This window comes from Odontesthes bonariensis, chromosome 19 (genome assembly GCF_027942865.1).
Source record: "Odontesthes bonariensis isolate fOdoBon6 chromosome 19, fOdoBon6.hap1, whole genome shotgun sequence".
Taxonomy (NCBI): domain Eukaryota; kingdom Metazoa; phylum Chordata; class Actinopteri; order Atheriniformes; family Atherinopsidae; genus Odontesthes; species Odontesthes bonariensis.
Genome location: NC_134524.1, coordinates 4843351 through 4861849, shown reverse-complemented (window position 1 = coordinate 4861849; position 18499 = coordinate 4843351). Strand labels below are relative to the sequence as shown.

Sequence of the window (18499 nt, the reverse complement as noted above, 5' to 3'; positions counted from 1 at the left end):
ATAGCAAATGTGTTTAGCATAAACGGTATTCAGATTACAATTCTGCTGCCATAATGCTGTACAGGACAAGGGAAAAGAAACAAACAAAAAAAAAAAACATTGCCTTTATCTGCGATGTCTCGGGGGGGTTGCACCATTTGTTCCCACATGTGCTGCAGCCTAAACAAAACTCACCTCAGGCCTGAGCTACTGAACCCTGAAATGTTTAAAGACATTGAGAACCTTTATTCCTTCAGCAAAAGAAGACAAAAGAATTTGTTATTCCATACATCAGGACTCCTAAAGTGTTGTGTATCACATATAAGACGATTTTGTGTCTTACCCACGAATACCTTCTTCACAGGGGCTGCAGTCACCCAAAATGACCTAAATCAGAATGATCTCCTTTTATTGTTTGATATTTTATTTGCTTGTGATCAATTTATGTGTAGAATATATCAGTGGTGTGACATGATGCAATATAATCGTGATGCAGTCACATGATGTAATCAGCAAATGAGCAGGACTCTCATTGGTCCTGCCATGTTTCTCTGGGTCTCAACAAGGCCTATTACACACTTATTGTTAAAAGAAGCTGAACAACAGTTGCTATTGCTTTGTGCTTTGAGCTGCTTCTTTATAAAAGACAGTTTTATGGATTGTTAAGGACTGTTTGTGTGCAACATGACATTTTAATAAATCATTGGCAACAGTTGTTGTTTCGTTTGTTTCATTGATATATTTAAACTGGATTTAGACTTGATGGCTGACATCCAGGGGAAGAAACAAGTCAGTTAATTGAGGTTAAATAAACTACTCACAGTAGGTGAGATTTGAAGGTTTATTGATTAATATATTGTACAACTAAAATGTGCATTTTTGAAGTCATGAAGTGAACAAAGAGAATAAATCATAGGAAATACATTTCAACCTATAAATGTTTAGTACAGGAAGAAACTGAATCAAACTGCGAGATTCATTGAGATAAAAACATAGACAAAGGCTGTGTTCGAAACCGCATACTTTTACAACTACTCCTTCTACTCATACTAACTTTTTGAGTAAGCGGATGAATACTAGATTCGCCAAAATGTTGGGTATGCATCATGAGGTTACTACTCAAACTACCCAAGATGCAACGTAACGTCAACGATCGTCATTTCCTGTCAAAACGGCAGTTTCAAGCTACCTACAACGAGGGTAGGTTCACTGCGGCTAGCTTTAGTTGCGCCGAATTCGTGGGAACAAAATTGTAAATAGCCGGAATTTTGTCAGATTTTCAACACGTTGGGGATCTGAACGACTACTTTCTCGCCTGAAAATGTTTCAAATGTTGCTAAGGTTTACAGAGTTTAGAGCTTAAGTGAAATCAGCTTCAGGCCGGCTAATTTCGGCTCGGGCAGGAGCAACATGCATTGTGGGTAAACGCTCTGCATACCGTCTGATCGATGAGTATGTAGTATGCAGAATGGAAGTTTGTCGTATGTGGTTTCGAACACAGCCATAAGCCGCTTTCGGACTGTAGGAACCTTTGGCAGTTCTAATAACCTTTTAATCCGCGGGGCCGTTTTCTCCCGTGTTCGGACATACAGGAACTCGGGGCTTTCTCCCTTAGTTCCTATAACTATTTAGCTCCTTCTCCGAGGTCGGGTCTTTTCATGGTTCTATAGAACTAATCTGACGGAGGTGTCTGGTGGTCGGTAGCTACGCCCCATGTAATTCTATCACGGCTGAAATGTCTCCTCACATGACACAGACACAACCGGTGGGTGTTTAATAAGTTAACTTACACTTTGTCTCATTTGTCTGCAGCGCTCTGCTCTCCTTTCTTCCTTCATGAAATAAAAAAGTATCTCCTGACTCTCTCTGTGAGCTCTTCCAGCCTCGATATTAGACGCCTGATGTGATTGTCCATGATTAATATCACCATCATGCAGACCATAAACACGGTGGCCTCCCCACTCTTCATATTAGCTTCTCGGTGGTGTTTTTTCTACTCTCCTTACTTTTACCGTTTTGTTTTGTGTTTGAATGTAGCGCTAAATGGCTAACGGCTAACACGTCACTGAAGCAGACGGCTGCGCGCGGCGCATCAGTCCCTATCAGGTCCCGACTCATGTGCGAATGCAGACTGAAACAGTTCCGCTGGGGAAGGACAGTTATCAGAACGAAATTCGAGGAGGGTAGTTCTGATAACTACTTTCTTAGAACGGTCTGTCCGAAAGCGGCTATAGACAAAAAAACTCTGAAACTCAAATGAAAGAACATTGAAATATCTTGCAGTCTAATGCCCCTTTTCCACCGAACATTTTTGGACCAGTACAGCTCTACACGGTCCCACTCTACCCTGATTGGGAGCTTTTCCACCGCGGGTTGAAGGTGGGACCCGTTACAATTTTCAGGACCGACTAGTACCTGCTTCAGAGGTGGGTCTAGTCGGTGCTAAAACGTCACGTGATCAGTGCTTTCCACCGATTGGTCAGGTGAAATTACGTCATACACGCAACGAAGCTCGGGGAGCTTTAAATAATCACCCATCATGTATGAAAACACACCTGCGAGAGCAACAATAACAAATACATGTTCAGTCTTTAACTTGTGTAAAAAGTTACGCAGGTGTCTCATGTAAGATGTTCTGAGTGAGCTTGCAAACAACGCTGTTTGGGAAGGCTAGCACAGTGTCTCACCTATGCGGTTACGTGTATGCGTTTCGTATGTTCACACTTTATTTTTTTCCCCCTCAAGACTCGGTTTGTGCAACCGATGAGTGTTCGGTTGCTGAGGTCAGCGAAGATCCTCCAATCCCGCAGGCTTCAGAACCGACACTGGCATCGCAATCTGCAGCTGAGGCAACAGCTGATCTGCATTCCACCGGCACCAACACTGGCGTCGACGCCTGCATCTGAGACAACTCCTGCTGTTTACTTTTGTACTGTCATTTTTAATAAAGAGTTTGGTTTAACTAAACAATATGAATTGTCAACTGCATTCCACATTACACTCCATCATTGTGTTAACTTTTGACTAACCGCGGCGTGACACTTTGTAGTCACCTGAAACCGACGTCACGTTAGTGGTGAACGGGCCGACTCCGCCCACTTCCAGGACACAGTTTGGGTGGAAAAGAAAATGTTACTGGTACTGTGTCGTGTAGTGTCGTGCTATATCGAACCGAGTAGAGTAGGGCTAGCTTGGCGGTGGAAAAGGGGCATAAGGTTATGGGGATGATATGAGGAGGAGGATGATATTTGTGTGGTAGAAATTATTCACACACCAGAACCCATGATTAGCATCTTACAGATACAAACATTAACAAAGGAAGCTAAAACTGGAACTCGAGATAAGTGTTCCAACTACTGGTTGGAATGACCAAATAAGATGAAAAAAGGAAGAGGAAACAGTTCTGGAACCTGTGACCAACTCCAACTCCAAGACCTCAGAACTCATCTCTGACCGTACCTCTGGCTAACTCCCTCTGTGCCTCTTCGTTAATATTTGTCGCCGCCCTGATTGCAGATTTCATCGAGCTCTCGATCCAAGCGTGAGGAAAAGCTGTGTGTTCACCAGCAAAGTGCACCCTGCCTTCACTCCTGAAGAGCTCCTTGGCATACTCTAGGTGTTGGTAGGGTGTGAACAGAGCGAAGGCACCCAAGCTGTAAGGATCGGTGCTCCACTTCTTCACCAGCACACCGGTACAGAGAGACCTGATGTGCTCACCGTGGATCTTTGCCAAATCTCTGAGAGCCAACTCTTTAAGGTTTTCATCACTGGCACCTAGGAAAAGGAGGGAGTCATCAGACCAGGTGTAGGAAGCCAGGAGGACGCCAATGGTGTCGTTTTCTTGGAAACCGTGGCTGGGGTAGTAGATGTAACGAGAGGGCCCGTCCGTGATGCTCTTTCCTCCCCGAATGCCGTCTTTTTCCCAGAACCTCTCACTGAAGGTGAGAAGGATTTTGGTGGAGCTGTCATAGTGGACTGACCTGAGGGCCTCCATCTTCTGGATGGACAGAGGTGGATCAAAGTCCATGTAAAGGGCTGCTTTGGTTGTAGTTGTTACCAGGACAACATCAGCATGAAGGTGACTAAGCAAGGACTGTTGGTCTGTCTGATATGACACAACGACACCTTCCTCTGAGTGGCCGATTCGTTCAACTCTGGAGTTCAGGAGAATAGGTACGTGTAAAACAGGAAGAAAAGCTTTGGGGAGAAGGTCGGACCCACCAGCAACCTCATAGTACCTTAAAAACAAGAAAAAAAGTAGTTTGTACAGTTAAACATTCAGGTGATCATGCAGAGCTCAGGACATGCAGACGATTGAAACCTCATTTAAGCAGCTACCGTCTGTCTGGATAAGTTCTATATATTTTTATATGCTCATGAACACTAACAACAGAGATAATGAAAAAAGTGTCCCATATGGTTGAGTGTTTGAAATAAAATGTCCCTCAATTTTTTAGAGGTTACTACAGGGCAAAAACTTCATTAGGAGACACACTTAGATATCTTTGCCTATAGCTGAAGAAGGTCAGGTTGACCTTGAACAGGATAGCAGAGGCCAACTAAAGGGGAAACTAAGCATGTTGAAGTATGTTGCCATCCAGTAGTAGAACTGGCCAAAAAAAAGGGGAATAAATGTGAGAAAGATTATGGTTCCAATGGACCAAGACAGCTAAGGAAGGATGCTCTTATTAGAGAACCAGAGTGGGCCAGAGTTTGACCTTGGACATAGCATCCCCTCCCTTAAAGCAAAAAAACCCAAAATACCTTAAAAGTTACTGTAATAAAAAACACAAAAGTAAAAACAGGTACAGGAGATGAGCAGAGTTGGATGCAGAGTTTATTTTTGGAAAAAGGAATAAAACCTAGTGTTCCCCAGGAAAATAGACTGATTTTTCAGCTGCATTGTTCATGCTTCTATTCACTCAATTCCAGTTAAAATAATGCCTTTTCTTAAAAAAAGAAAGCTTTCCTCTGTTGTGAAACAATGGGACAACACCCAATACGTCTCCCCTGATTGTTTAACTTTCTGCCAACATTTCAAATTTCTTCCTTCCGATCAAACAGTGTCACTTATGTGCTCAGGCAGGTTTCAACCTGTGTCATGCAACTCAAAAGCTGTTCTCAGGCTTGTTTTTCACCAATGTTTTTAGAGCAGATCCTACTGCTAATGCTACATTTTTCACCAGCTGTGCATGAGTAGGATATATTTCATAATCAACTCCGGGGTGTACATTTCATAATACCTGTGAGTTAATTAGATGCAGAGCTTCGCTTCATAATAACAATAAAGTGAGCTACTTCAGAGTGATATACACGCGGTCTATAATGAGATATCGACTAATCTCTTTTACTATGTCTTGAAAAATGGAAAGAGCCAAAATTTAACCCAACACTTTGGATTTTATCATTTTGAACACTAGTTTAAATGCATCTAGATAGAAAACATAAATGTTATGTTAACATCAAACAGCAGTCAGGCCTTACTTGACGTTGTCACCGATGTCGGTTTGGTCATAGATCATCTCACTCAGGGCGGTGTACATGAGACTCTGTTCGTTAAGCAGCACTCCAATCATCCTGATGGCTTCGTGACTCAGACCTCCTTCTTCTTTCAGATACTCCTGTCAAACAAAGATCCTTGTCATCATTTTACAAGATATCCACTTTGCCATACTACCTTAAATACAACCTTAAGTTAAAGGTGGGGTCTGAGATTTTTGAAAAATGGTTCCTGCAAGCTATATTTTTAAAAATACACAACCTTGCCTCTCCCTTCAGCCCTCGAAACCACACCTTCAAAACACATGAACGCGCATGCTGTCGGTCGAGGTGTTCGGATGTTCCCGAGATCGAGAACGAAACTAGACGAGACCTTACGAGTGCTCGCGACACAAGATGAGGAGAGAGTGCTCACGTGTATTACTAGCTAACAACAAAGGAAAAAAAAAAACTCAAGAGTCTGTGAACGTGCAGGGGGGCTGACGGTTGATTGGCGTGTCAGAATCCAATAGAAGTAACTCTCATCATTACTTCTATTGGTCAGACATTTCCTCCTGCTACACCCTCTACAATGGACTAAAATATTAAAAAAAAATTCTCCAAACATTCTATTTTAGTGGATGCAATGGGGTCGTGAGGAGGTTTTCAGACAATATGATAAAAAAATGCTCCAGAAAACATCAGACCCCACCTTTAAGACCCATTATATTTTCTTTGGTTCCAGTTATCCATTAAATCAGAACTTGGTAAAATGGAAACTTGAACAAACTTGGGAAGCACTCAGGAGCTAAAACAAATACAACTTGCAGGACCCGCCCCCTCCCTCTCTGCTGTGCTTCAGCTCAGGCTCCACGGCCCCTCCCAGGAGAAGCCTGCAACCATGGCAACAGCTGGAGACTCCTCCTTGCTCTTATTGGTTGTTTTCACCCAGGCACATTGAATTCTTGTGATTGCATCAGTCACAGATAGAGGACCAAGGAAAACTTGAATTATTCTGTCTGTTTTAAATATCGAGTAAGTATTAAGTAAAGAAAAATATCAGTAGCAGTTCTCACACTCCACTTATTTTTTAGCATGTTGTACCTTACCTTCACAGAATAATGGTCATATTTTCTCAATGCCGCCTTGCAGCCATTAGCTTCCACTTCATCTTTCACCTACAAAAAACAACAATTACAAAGGTCATCCTCTTGGATGAAATGTTCGATCATTTAGTGAGATAATGCTGTTATTCTGAGTCGTCTCAATATGAAGTTTGATATTTACACTGATTTACACAATTGTCATGTACCTTCTGCAAAGCTTCCTGTAGCAGCTGGTCGGCTGACTTGCCCGTCTCGCTGGCCGGCACCTTGTAGTTAAGGATGCTGGGATTTGCTTGCACTTCATATGTCCTTTTCTTCACACCATTAACCAGGTAAAAGGTGTTGGGGTCAACCATGTTAAATTCATTCAGCTTCAAACCCAGCTGGTCAGCAAACCATCTGACGATGCTGTTGAAAGAGGAGTTAATTAATTATTAACGAGCTAATCTCTTTCAGCTGAGACTTAAATGAAGAAAGACCCCTTTAGAGCCGATAATGATCATTTGCTAGAAGGGAAGATCCTCCATGGTCTGTCGAGTGTTGCTTCCTCCCTTTGTCACGATTCCTTCTCACACACTGATATATATACCTGAATATAGCCTATATATCATTATCATTTACATCTGTTTACACCGTACATTTGCTCAGTTTCCATCTCCAATTGCCAGATTGTCTCGTTCTTCTAGTGGCCTGATTTTACATCTTTGTTTCGTAGCGTTAGCCGTTCCTAACGTATGATTCTCATCTACTTGTGTATCTGGGTTTTTGCCTGGTTCCAGGTTTCAGCTGGACAGTTTTCATTGTTTCTTTATAAGGATTCCTTAACCATAATTATGTTGATATTTAGAAGCGATATAACATATTCATATCCGTGTGTAATTCTTCAACTTACTAGTGAAAACTTGGGATCCTCATTGCACCCAGTTCAGCAAACCAGCCCTCCGTTTCGTTCCTGTAAGTTTCCACTCGTCCTCCAACACGGCCACTGGCCTCTAATATGGTTACCTTGTTCAAAGAATACATAAATGTGGTCAGTCATGTAAGGTTTAATCCCAGCTGTGGTTGTAAGATAAAATTAATGGTGTTAAATCTCTGGTTATTGCTCATCACCTTTATGCTACTTAACGAAACATCCAACACACTCTCAGTCATGAATGTGTGAGAGCTACATTGGTCCACAGAGCAAAATGTAACAGCTTTACATGAAGAAAAAAGACTCAGAAATATGTAGACTGCCTACAATTTCAGAGCAGCAAATCTATCTTTTATCTATACCAGGGGTCTTCAACGTTTTTCAGGCCAGGGACCCCCCCACTACTTATATGGCATACAATTGTGTTTTATATTTAACGGGGCCTAGTGCCGTGTATAAACATAGCTACTCTGTTATTGTACATTTAATACTAAGCAATTCAAATAATACACTTGTTAATATATTCATGTTTTTATTTTAAACATGTGCAAGGTACAGGGTGGCCGTGAATGCGTGCATTGCTGACTGAAAGATAACGTCTGCCTCCATTTTTCCATTCGCTACAATATTTTGGATTCATGTTAATATGCAATTTAAAGACATTGCAATTTGTGAGAAAAAAAACTGTTTGAAAAAAAAAAAAAAAGAAATATTAAAAATCATCCAAATAATCAACCAAAGATTTCCCCCTGTTGAAGACCTCTGATCTATACAAATGACGACATGCTAGTTTTGCGTCAATGCGTAAATCTGTCACAAAATTCACATTCGGGTCACTTTTGAGTGGTTAGGTTTAGATATTTAGGGTATAAAAAAAACATGGTTCAGTTTAGGGTATTTTAAAATAGATGCTTGGATTTCACCAGCACGTTACGGGAATGCTGCGCTATGCAAACCAACATTGTCATCCCACATTTTTGTCCCTTTTTCTGGACTGAAAAATTGTAGGCATTGCACATTCCTGAGAGAGTCTTTAACACCTGCTACTGCTGCGGTACAAATACTGCTGCTATTATCTGCCAACAAGAGTACCGCAACTTTATAAATGGCTTATTTATAAATAATACAGTGTAATTATTAATGATGTCAGATGATATTGTGGATTGTACATCTTTTGCTGGTGCTTCTGAATTTATCATGAATAATTTGCTTGAATGCTCCAAGTCATTAAGATTAAAGAGCCGACAAACTGCAGTGGTTTCCTGGGACCTGCATCTCAGCTTTAGATGGTTTATCTCACAGAATGACCTCAGAGAAAACATTGATTAGGTGATTGGATAAATCATCTGTGCTTAGCGTGGTTTTTCAATTCTACCGGACTTTGAAGGGGCGTTTCTTAAAGATCTAAACTGTCCTTTCAATTTTTCAGTTAATACAACGCTAAATGAACTACGTTGGAATCAAATTCTTCCTGATTATATAAAAAAAGCTATATGATATAAATATAAAGCTCAGGGGTCCACTTGTTGGTAAATTTGGCAACCGTAGCGTTGCACCTATCTAATATCAGAGTAAAAACAACTTATTTTCGGCCTATTTCCTTTATTGTAAATCATGCTATAGTTCCTGTGAATAGTCTATCCATCTGTATTATGTTTTCAACACCTTAATCAATCATTGTGTGTATTTTGCTCCATCACCTGTTGTACGGTCTCACCTGTTTATAGATTTTCATCTGCAAATACTGTCTAAATGCTATAACAACCTGTACATACCTTTATAAACCACACTATTTACGCTGCATGCACTCATTGCTTAGATGTTAAGCTGCATTTTGTTGCTCTGTACATGTGTAATGACAATAAAGTTGTATCTAATCTAAATATATGTAACAAAAGATGACTTAATAATCCAGTCTTCTTCATCTACTATCAGTAATACTTTTGTGTACCGTGTGTCCTGCATCTTGCAGTAGCTTCGCAGCTGTTAGTCCAGCCATGCCAGCTCCAACAATGGCAACATGGTAAGTTCCAGTTATATGTGGGAGACCAGACTTTGCTGTCTGCAGCAGCTCTTTGTAGTCTGCGTCATTCAAACAATCCTCCAGTTGGCTCCTCAGGGTGCTTTCAGCAGTGATGCTGTGGTGCAGAGTGAACAGCTGCAACAGCAAGCCCAAAGCAACTGGAAACACAAAATGGGAAGAAAGAAAAAGCCAATAAATCTGTCTATAAAGTACCAAATAAGTGACACGTCCCTTAGCAAAAAGTAGTATTCCTGAGGTTCATTTTTATTAAGCATGCTTGAGTGTAAGTAAAAGTATAGCAAGTATACTAATTTAATACTTATTCAGACTAAATTGGAACAATTTTAAGTTTATGAAAGTATACTTTCAACCAGAGATGGGGACTCGAGTCGCTGTTTTGATGACTTGTGTCTTGACAAAAATATAAAAGACTTGAGAATCGACTCGGACTTGGAAGTTAAAGACTCGGCACTTGACTTGAGACACGATGACTTGAGTTATTTAGTTCATGTTTTCAGTTTGAATATAAAATTAATTTAAAAAATAACATGGATTACCCGGTAGGAGCGCAGGCTGAGAATGGCGTCATGATTGGATCCCTACCCTGTCAATCAGTCATGCCCTCTCTACATACCTTAGTGTTTATTGGAGAGAATAAACTCATATCAGATATGCATCAACATGTTAGCGGGACAGAGAGTTGTTGTCTTAGGCTTTCGTAATTACCATTTTGACGGCACAAGACTAACAGCACAGTGCAAGACATGCGGCATCAACATCTCAGACAGCCAGACGACAACTTCCAACTTTGTTCGTCATTTGAAGATCCATTCTGACCAGTAAGTGCTCGTCAAATCAACTAATATTATCCTGTTAGCCTAGTCGGTGGTTAGCTAACGTTAGCTTGATATGATACGGGGTGGACACATTGGCCAATAATGTTTACTGACAGTTACTTATATCTTTGTCTTTTCACTTTAGTAAGATCAGATTCTGCAGGTAAAATTGCAATAATAAGGTGACTTGACCAAGATAAAAAATACTTGGGACTTACTTGATTTGAAAGCTAAGACTTCCACGGGTAGGGTAAGAGGCTGGCCTAAGGACCCCTGCTGCAGGTAGTATCTTTCATGCAGGGGATTTGAACCCAGGTCACCCACATGAAGGGTGAACTGGATATTATCCAGTCCCATATTAGTTAACTCATAGAGTTAACCCAAGTTAACTCATAGATTTAACTCGAGTTAACTCATACTGAATGTGTTCTAGATTGCAATGTATTTGACAAATGTTGAGAACACGTTTGATATATTTACAGAATATTTTAAAAGATATCATTCAGTGTATTTACAAATAGCTGCTTAAATCATTAAAGATTCATTAAAAAAAAAAAAAGAGTCCTTCTTTGTTGAGTCAACAACTCGACCTTATTCATTTATTTGGATCAAGATAGATTAGGTTAATTTTTATTTTCGAAAATCTATAAAAAAGAAAATGTATGTAACTATTTGTACATACAAAATGAAAGAAAAAGAAATTAAAAAAAAAATTCAATCACATAAAGTGCTAATACAGGCATCACCAAATGGCGGACATTGATCCGGATCCGGTCGAGGTCATGAGTTTCATGATTGTCGGTGAAAGCATGGCTTGGGGCTGATGTTTTTAGAGTTTCTAGGGGGCGCTGTGGAGACATTAGGTACGCCCATCAAATATTAGACTGCACACCTGTTGGGGGGTGGATTAGGATTGATCCCAGTGAGTTTGGTGCATCTCAGCTGAAAACTGTAGAATTTAGAGCCAAGCGTATGGTAACGGCGTGATGTCTGACTTCACCAAGCCGCCACGCCTTCAACTGAAAACTGTTGGTGCTTTAAAGCAAGTGAGACCAACTTGTTATCTGTACTTTGCCACAAGATCATGTTGATTAGGTGAAGGGGGCCAGAGATGGAGCTTTCCGAGTAAAAAAAAAAGTGACTTCCTGTTCTGAGGGGGCGGGTCTTCTATGACGTCAGCATGTGACCACATAGGATTGACATGCATCCAACATGGATGACTCATACCAAGTGTGGTGCAGATTGAACTTTTTACGTGAAAGTTATAGCGTTTCGTTTACACTGGCGAGTACGCCAAGTTCGCTGCTTGGCCAAGCCCCCTAAATATGCTCAAAAACTCAAGATTTGATAAATTTTGTTCCCCCATCCCTTAACTGCATACCGACCAAAGATGAAGTCCGTAGCTCAAAATCCCGAGGAGGAGTTAGTTCAAATACGAGGTGTGTAAATCTGAAAAATGGCCAAAATTTGCCCTTTGACCCAAAATGGCCGCCTCCTTGTACATTTTAGAGCATACCTCCAAAAGACTTTTGTTCTTGATTTGAGGCGATCTACATACATACCAAGTTTCAGATCTCTACGATGTACTGTTCGGGCTATCTCACGTTAGGTGGCGCTGTAGAGCAGTTTGGCAACGCCCACTTTCGACTCCATTAAAATCATGCGATTTCACGCGGGAGACAATTTTGAGTAAAGTTTGGTGAGTTTTCGAATACGTTTAGGCCTTTTCCGCGCGGAAAAGAAGTAAGAATCGGAAAAATAATAGTGAAATCCTTCAGTTTCAACAGGCCTTCGCAGCGCTTAGCTGCTCGGGCCTAAATAGAGCGTTAAATTACTTACTCTCGGGAATGTGATCCTTGCCCAAGTGAGGGACGAATGGAGCAGGAGATTGACGGGCGGATCGGTGCGGCGTCTGCAGTGGTCTCTGCACCGGCCCGTCGTGGTGAAAAAAAAGAGCTGAGCCAGAAGGCGAAGCTCTCGATTTACCGGTCAATCTATGTTCCCACCCTCACCTATGGTCACAGCTGTGGGTAGTGACCGAGAGAATGAGATCGTGAATACAAGCGGCCGAAATGAGTTTCCTCCGCAGGGTGTCTGGGCTCTCCCTTGGGCTCGGTATTGGCCCAAGTTCTGGAAACATTCGTTTGTGAAATATTTGGCGCAAACACAAATCTCTGTTCTGTCGTCACTTTCCCAGAAAAAAAAAACAAAATCTGTCCACTGGCTCTTTAGAGGTTCTGATGCAGGAGCTCTAAACAGATTTTTTACATCCATGTACAGAGCAATGAGCTGGCCAAAGAGCTGTGGGCGGGGAAAGGCAGTTTGGTATCGCCATATATGGGCTCTGGGTTGAAACAACCTCCACATCATAAGCGGCGCCCACGTCATAAGCGGCGGCTTTCCCGATCAGGCCATCTGCATGGTCACATTACCAAAGGCAGAGAATAATTTCCATTGCATGGTTTAGGTCTATCGTCATTTTTAGCCACTGGGGGACCGCAGGCAGGCTAGAGGAACTCATATTAATGTTAAACAACCTTAAAAAGTGAAATTTCATGCCATTGGCTCCTTTAAGAAAAAAAATCTGTGCGTACGAAGGGTTGTTGCATGAGGCCCGGTGATCTGAACGAAGGTCATGCCAGATTAAAATGAGCTGCCTGTGCAGGCACGTTGGTGTGAGGGCGTGGATCCCCAGCAGGGGCGTAACTCACTGATGTAAACAGACTCCAGCAGAGCCAAACATTCCTGCTGCAGTCCTCACTGTTACGGGGAAAATTAACAAGGTCACAATAATGTGATATTAAACCATTAGTTTTGTTCAAAAAGAGTTTAAACATGTAAAAAACAAAAAAAAACTTCTCATTTTCAAACAGCACCAGTGAATGAAAATGGCTCTCCACTAAAGAAAAGTAAAAGAAGAATTAAAAGAGAAAAAGAAGCCACTAAAAAGCCACTTGTTTTCTGAAGATGTGGACTTTTTTTTCTTGAAAAGTATGCCCTCATTACCTCCTTATTTTAAGAACAAAGAAAAATTGTTAAGTCAATGCTCTGTTTGCACTTTAGTTGTTTTCTGAGTTGACTTTTTTACTAGGCCTTTGATTCCTCAGGTTGGGACCTCTTTAATTTAAGAGAAAAGAGATAGTTGTACTCAGTTCATTTCTTGCATTGGAAATTAACCATAGATATTGTTGAAACCATATGAAAATGTGGACAGAGGGGAAGGCTGTGAGACACAAGCTGGACTTCAGTTCGGACCTTCTACTTGGACAAAATTTAATAACTGGACCTCAGTGACTTTTAATTGAATACCCCTGTGCTAATACATAACAAAACACCGCACATTGTTCGAAAAAGGAATGGAAAGAAGTACAATCAATTTTTTTTAGTTTCCCATCCCTTTTTAACTACACTTCAGTTTGTAACTATCCTAACTACAATACACGTATATAAATATGCCATATATACACTTCCTAAAAGAGAAAAAAGAGTAATAATCAGACTGCAAACAGGCGGCAAAACTAAAGAAGGAAGCAAAGCTAACGTCACGTCGGAGCACAAACAAAAACTTTATCCTGTTTCTATCACTTTGTAATCGTGTACTTTTACTTGTAGATATTTATAACTTCACTTTTTTACTTGTATTTGAGGTATTTTTTGTATTTCATTCTTGATATATTTCACATGTGGGAGTCAGTCAATGTGCCTGCAAACTCAGTAAAATAAGTCTCATCTTTATGTTCATGCACTGAAGCTTTTCATGAACCAAACTCACACTGGAAAAAATGCCCCTCCAAAAATAAGTAAAAAAACAATAAAAGACGTTTTTGCTTGAAATAAGCAAAAAAATCTGCCAATGGAACTAGTGAAAATCGGCTTGTCAAGATTTCTTGAAATAAGATGTGATATTTGGAACTTTAGAGATAAAAGTGATCTTGAAATTAGCTTAAAAACCTCTTCAAATGTATATAAAAAAACTTGTTTCATATGAAATCCGACTCAAAACAATTTGTTTTCAAGACTTTTTCATTTAACAAGATATTCCAGATGTATTGTCTTCAAACCAGTCCCTATATCTGGCTGAAATGGTACTTGTTAGGCAGTTGTGTCTTATATCAAGTGTAATGAGATAGTTTGACTAGAAATGAGACAAATATATTTGGTAAGACTTTGATTTTTTCCAGTGCATCTATCTGTGCCAAACTGAAAAAGGGAATCCCTCCAAATGGTGGCCTGAAACGTTCTTCTAGATTATAGAAAACTGGAACAGCACAGCATTTCACATCACTTATTCTCTCTGAACTGTTTCACCTGTAATATCAGCAGGAATCTTGGAATAATTCAACTTTCATCTCTACATTCTTTACAAAATCCCACAACGGGCAGAGTACTCACATGAGATCCATTTAGCTGCGTGGAGATCCATTTAGTCACCTGGGTCCTGTTTGCTGGCTCTGCAGAAAATGACACATAAACAACGGTAACATTATATTTCATCTCAGCTACAAAAACATTAAACTGTTCTTTGGTTGTTTTTATAACCTGAATTCATTTAATTCAACTATTGAAAATGACAACAGGGTCTGTCGCTTTAAATCTGAATGAAGAAACAAGTCTTACTGTTTGAGGAACCAGGAATCACAGTGTCTGCATATGAATCGACACCCTTTTTATACAAGGAGGGAATAGCTTATCAGTTTGCCCATCGGCCACTTACGCAATATTATTGGCAAAGGGTTGCATTTTGTGTGGGAGGCAAACATAACATCCGTTTCACTGGAATTTACGTTTCATCCTCAGGTAAAGAGATGAGATCATCAGTACAAATCTCGTACAGTTTGGCTTCAGGAAGCAGACACCCTTCTCTACCTTTAAGATCATGCTTAAAAATTTTCCTTTCTGATAAAGCTTACACCGGAAAAAATGCCCCTCCAAAATTAAGTAAAACAAAAAAAAAAAAAAAAAAAAAAATCTGCCAATGGAACTAATGAAAATCGGCTTGTCAAGATTTCTTGAAATAAGATGTGATATTTAGGACTTTTGAGTTAAGTGAAAGATATATATATTTTTTTTTAAATCAATTGGATTATGATTACAATGAATTGGACTGTGTTATTGAAGTGCCTTCAGATGACATTTGTTGTGAGTTGGCGCTTTATCAATCAAACTGAATTGAATACATTCACATCATGTTTTAGGATATCCATATGAAAAAAAAAAAAAAAAAAAAAAACATTTTAAGTTGATGATAAAAAACATTCATTGATGACAAAGAGTGTGTGCAGGTGTCATTTTATGTGCCTAATAATGGCCAGCACGTGCCACTCAATAACGTGGCCGACTGAGACATTTGTATTTTTCTATCAATTTACACACAACCCAAATACGTTTTAGACATCTTTAAAAGTTATAAAAAAACGACTGTATCAGTTTGGCAGGTGGCCTTGGCTCGCACTCTCTTGGGTTTTATCTCCTGAATGTTTCTGTTAATCTGGCATGTTTGTGCATGTTCTGTGATGCTGAAGTGTGAAGGGAACGGCGTGACCACAAACTGTCACCTGTAACTGTAATTAAATCTGCGAGTAGTTAGAATTGATATTTTATTGAATCATTTTGCATGCCAAAGGTTATTGAAATTGACATAAACGACACCGTAGTTCCAATTGTGTGGAAACTAAATCCTCTGCAGTGGTGAATGAGGGATGGTCGCCTTCAAAAGGCCGACGTGCAGATGGAGCATGATAAAAGTAATCTTGAAATTAGCTTAAAAACCTCTTCAAATGTTACAACAAAAAAAAAAAGCTTGTTTCATGTAAAATATGACTCAAAACAAGATGTTTAAGACTTTTTCATTTAACAAGATATTCCAGATGTATTGTACTGAAATAGTACTTGTTAGGTATACTTGGTAAGATTTAGATTTTTTCCAGTGTATCACATCTTATTTCAAGAAATCTTGACAAGCCAATTGGCAGATTTTTTTGTTTATTTCAAGCAAATCATCTTGTATTTGTTGGAGGGGCAGTTTTTCCAGTGTAAAACCTTCCCATATGTGGGGGTAACCCTGAAGATGCTGCACGCCCCCGTCAACGGGCACATAGCCAGAATATAAGGTATACTTATCTGGTGGGCCTCCCCTGGACGCACTGAGGAGTGTGTCTCTTATCTGAGCCACAGCTGGTAAATATCAGTCACTACAACAGCAAGTAAAAACCAGAAGATTTCTGAAGAAATTTTGATGGGTGCCAATCTACTGCCCGCCCTATCAACAAACCCTTTAGTTCAGTTGAAGTATCACAAACTTTGAATGAGGTCTCTGTGATGTCGTATGGCTGAGTTATGAGGCCTCCAAAATAGGGCAGTTTTTGGCTTCTGCGAGGCCCCAAATTCCTAAGACAGGTCTGATGAAGACATTTATAATCAAGGTCCTGTTTAAAATACAGCTTTTATGCCATTTTCAAAATGCATTTTGGGGCTCGTTGAGTGCTTTTAAAATGATTTTCCCATTGAATATTGCGCCTCTGCAAGACCCAAAATGGAGAAGACAGGTGTGCTGTAGACAGCTATTTCATTTTTTAAATCAAGGTCCTGTTTAAAATACAGCTTTTATGGCATAAAATGGCCTCGGTAAGTGCTTTTCAATGCATTGTGGGTATTTTCAAATTTCCCCTCACTATCAGTTTAAAGGAGAAAAGCAGATCAGATTTATAACATTAAGCAATTATCACAGGGCAGCCATCTTGGCTCTGCCCTCTTAAGCAGTCTTAGAACAGAGCAGGCTAACAAGGCGTTGCCCCGGTAACAGGAGCCTTCAGCTGACCTCAACAAAGCAACTTCAAAACAAAAGACACTTACGTCGCCCAGACTAATAAAACGGGAGAAACTCAAGAAAATAACATGGCAGCCCACCCCGACAAACTCCAAGATCTTTATTAAGAAGTCCGCTCCCTGATAGCCAATCCTCTACGGGCTCTTGAAGTCTTAGCCAATCAGAGCTTGGCACCTGCACACTGTAATTTGCATAAAATTGACAAAAAAAGACACAAATCGTAACAGCTGTCAAAACAAAGAGGATTATATCTTAACATTACTCGTCTTAGTTACCAGAATAAATGCAAATAAGTATCAACTTTTCTTTGTCTCCTTTCTGCTGAGTTTACACCACAACATGAAAAAAAAAAAACAAAAAAAAAACGATCATTATCGTGTCCTTTGCTGCTTTGTTAGCTTTGGATGCTTTTGTCCTGTTGATTGGGTGTGTGATCTCATTCATATTTCTTTTATTGGACATCTGCAAAGTGAAGCAGGATGGCAAAAAGAAGCAGCACAAAACTTCTGCTTTCATCCAGACTTAAAAAAAAAATAAAAACAACAACTCAAAATGTGAGAAACATGAATTTTCTCACTCTTCAGTCCTTTTCAGCTCTGCTACAGATTACCACACACAGTAACACACTAACTGCTTTTGTTGAACAGATAAACTGGCAAACATACAAGTAATTTATGAGTTTTCCAAAGAAAGGAGTTGCCACAGAGATAGTTAGACAGTTGAAGCACACCCTGACACATCCTCAGCCCGGGGCTGTGGCTGTCGAAACTGTCAAATCTGGAGCTCAAAGAACAGAGAGAAGCTGTGACTGAAAAAAAAAAAAAAGAAAACTTGGATTTGGTACACAAGACAAAAACAAAGTTCAAACGAAAGGCGCGGCTTAGCCAGATTCAAAAAACTAACTGTGACAAAATAAAAAAAGAACTTGGCACGGCATGAATAAATAAATACTTAGCTTGGGAGGTGGTTGACAAAGATCATGAGCAACACATGTCACATGGGTAAGTAAACAAGCAGGTCAGGTAAGTATGGCAAAGGTGTTAGGCAAAACTAAAAACTAAACATGGACTGTAAAACTAAGACATGATCTAAGAACCAAAACATAACCTAAAACATAAAACTTAAAACATAAGTCCTGTGGCGTGACACCTTTCACATGTTGAGTGACTTTATGATCTAAACTGCATCTGAATTCCATGAAAAGGAGGCTTGGTTTGTGGAACCTGTCATAAAGATGTGATGAGTGATCGGCAGCCACACCCTGACTGTATTTCAAAAGGAAGGCATCACAGCCACTAATTAAAGATAATATGGGGTGAATGCAAAAAGACGAAGGAT

At 40.0% G+C, this 18499-nt stretch overlaps 1 protein-coding gene across 1 annotated transcript; it reads right to left on the bottom strand.

The window, feature by feature from the left end:
- Positions 1 to 806: 806 nt before the first annotated feature.
- On the bottom strand, positions 807 to 14994 carry LOC142369341 (L-amino-acid oxidase-like). Its single transcript, XM_075451675.1, has 8 exons — positions 14953 to 14994; positions 14728 to 14786; positions 9428 to 9657; positions 7456 to 7568; positions 6770 to 6971; positions 6567 to 6635; positions 5464 to 5600; positions 807 to 4217 (listed from the first exon to the last, which is right to left on the bottom strand). The coding sequence occupies exons 2-8, from the start codon at positions 14756 to 14758 to the stop codon at positions 3416 to 3418; spliced, it is 1584 nt and encodes a 527-aa protein (XP_075307790.1). The 5' UTR covers positions 14759 to 14786; positions 14953 to 14994; the 3' UTR covers positions 807 to 3415.
- Between the last annotated feature and the right edge of the window lie 3505 nt (positions 14995 to 18499).

Coding starts and splice junctions, on each gene's coding strand:
- LOC142369341 (XM_075451675.1), bottom strand. CDS start 14,758: ATGGATCTCCACGCAGCTAAATGGATCTCAT. Junction 9,658..14,727: donor CGCAGCTAAATGGATCTCAT/GTGAGTACTCTG, acceptor TTGTGTTTCCAG/TTGCTTTGGGCTTGCTGTTG. Junction 6,636..6,769: donor TACAGGAAGCTTTGCAGAAG/GTACATGACAAT, acceptor TGTTTTTTGTAG/GTGAAAGATGAAGTGGAAGC.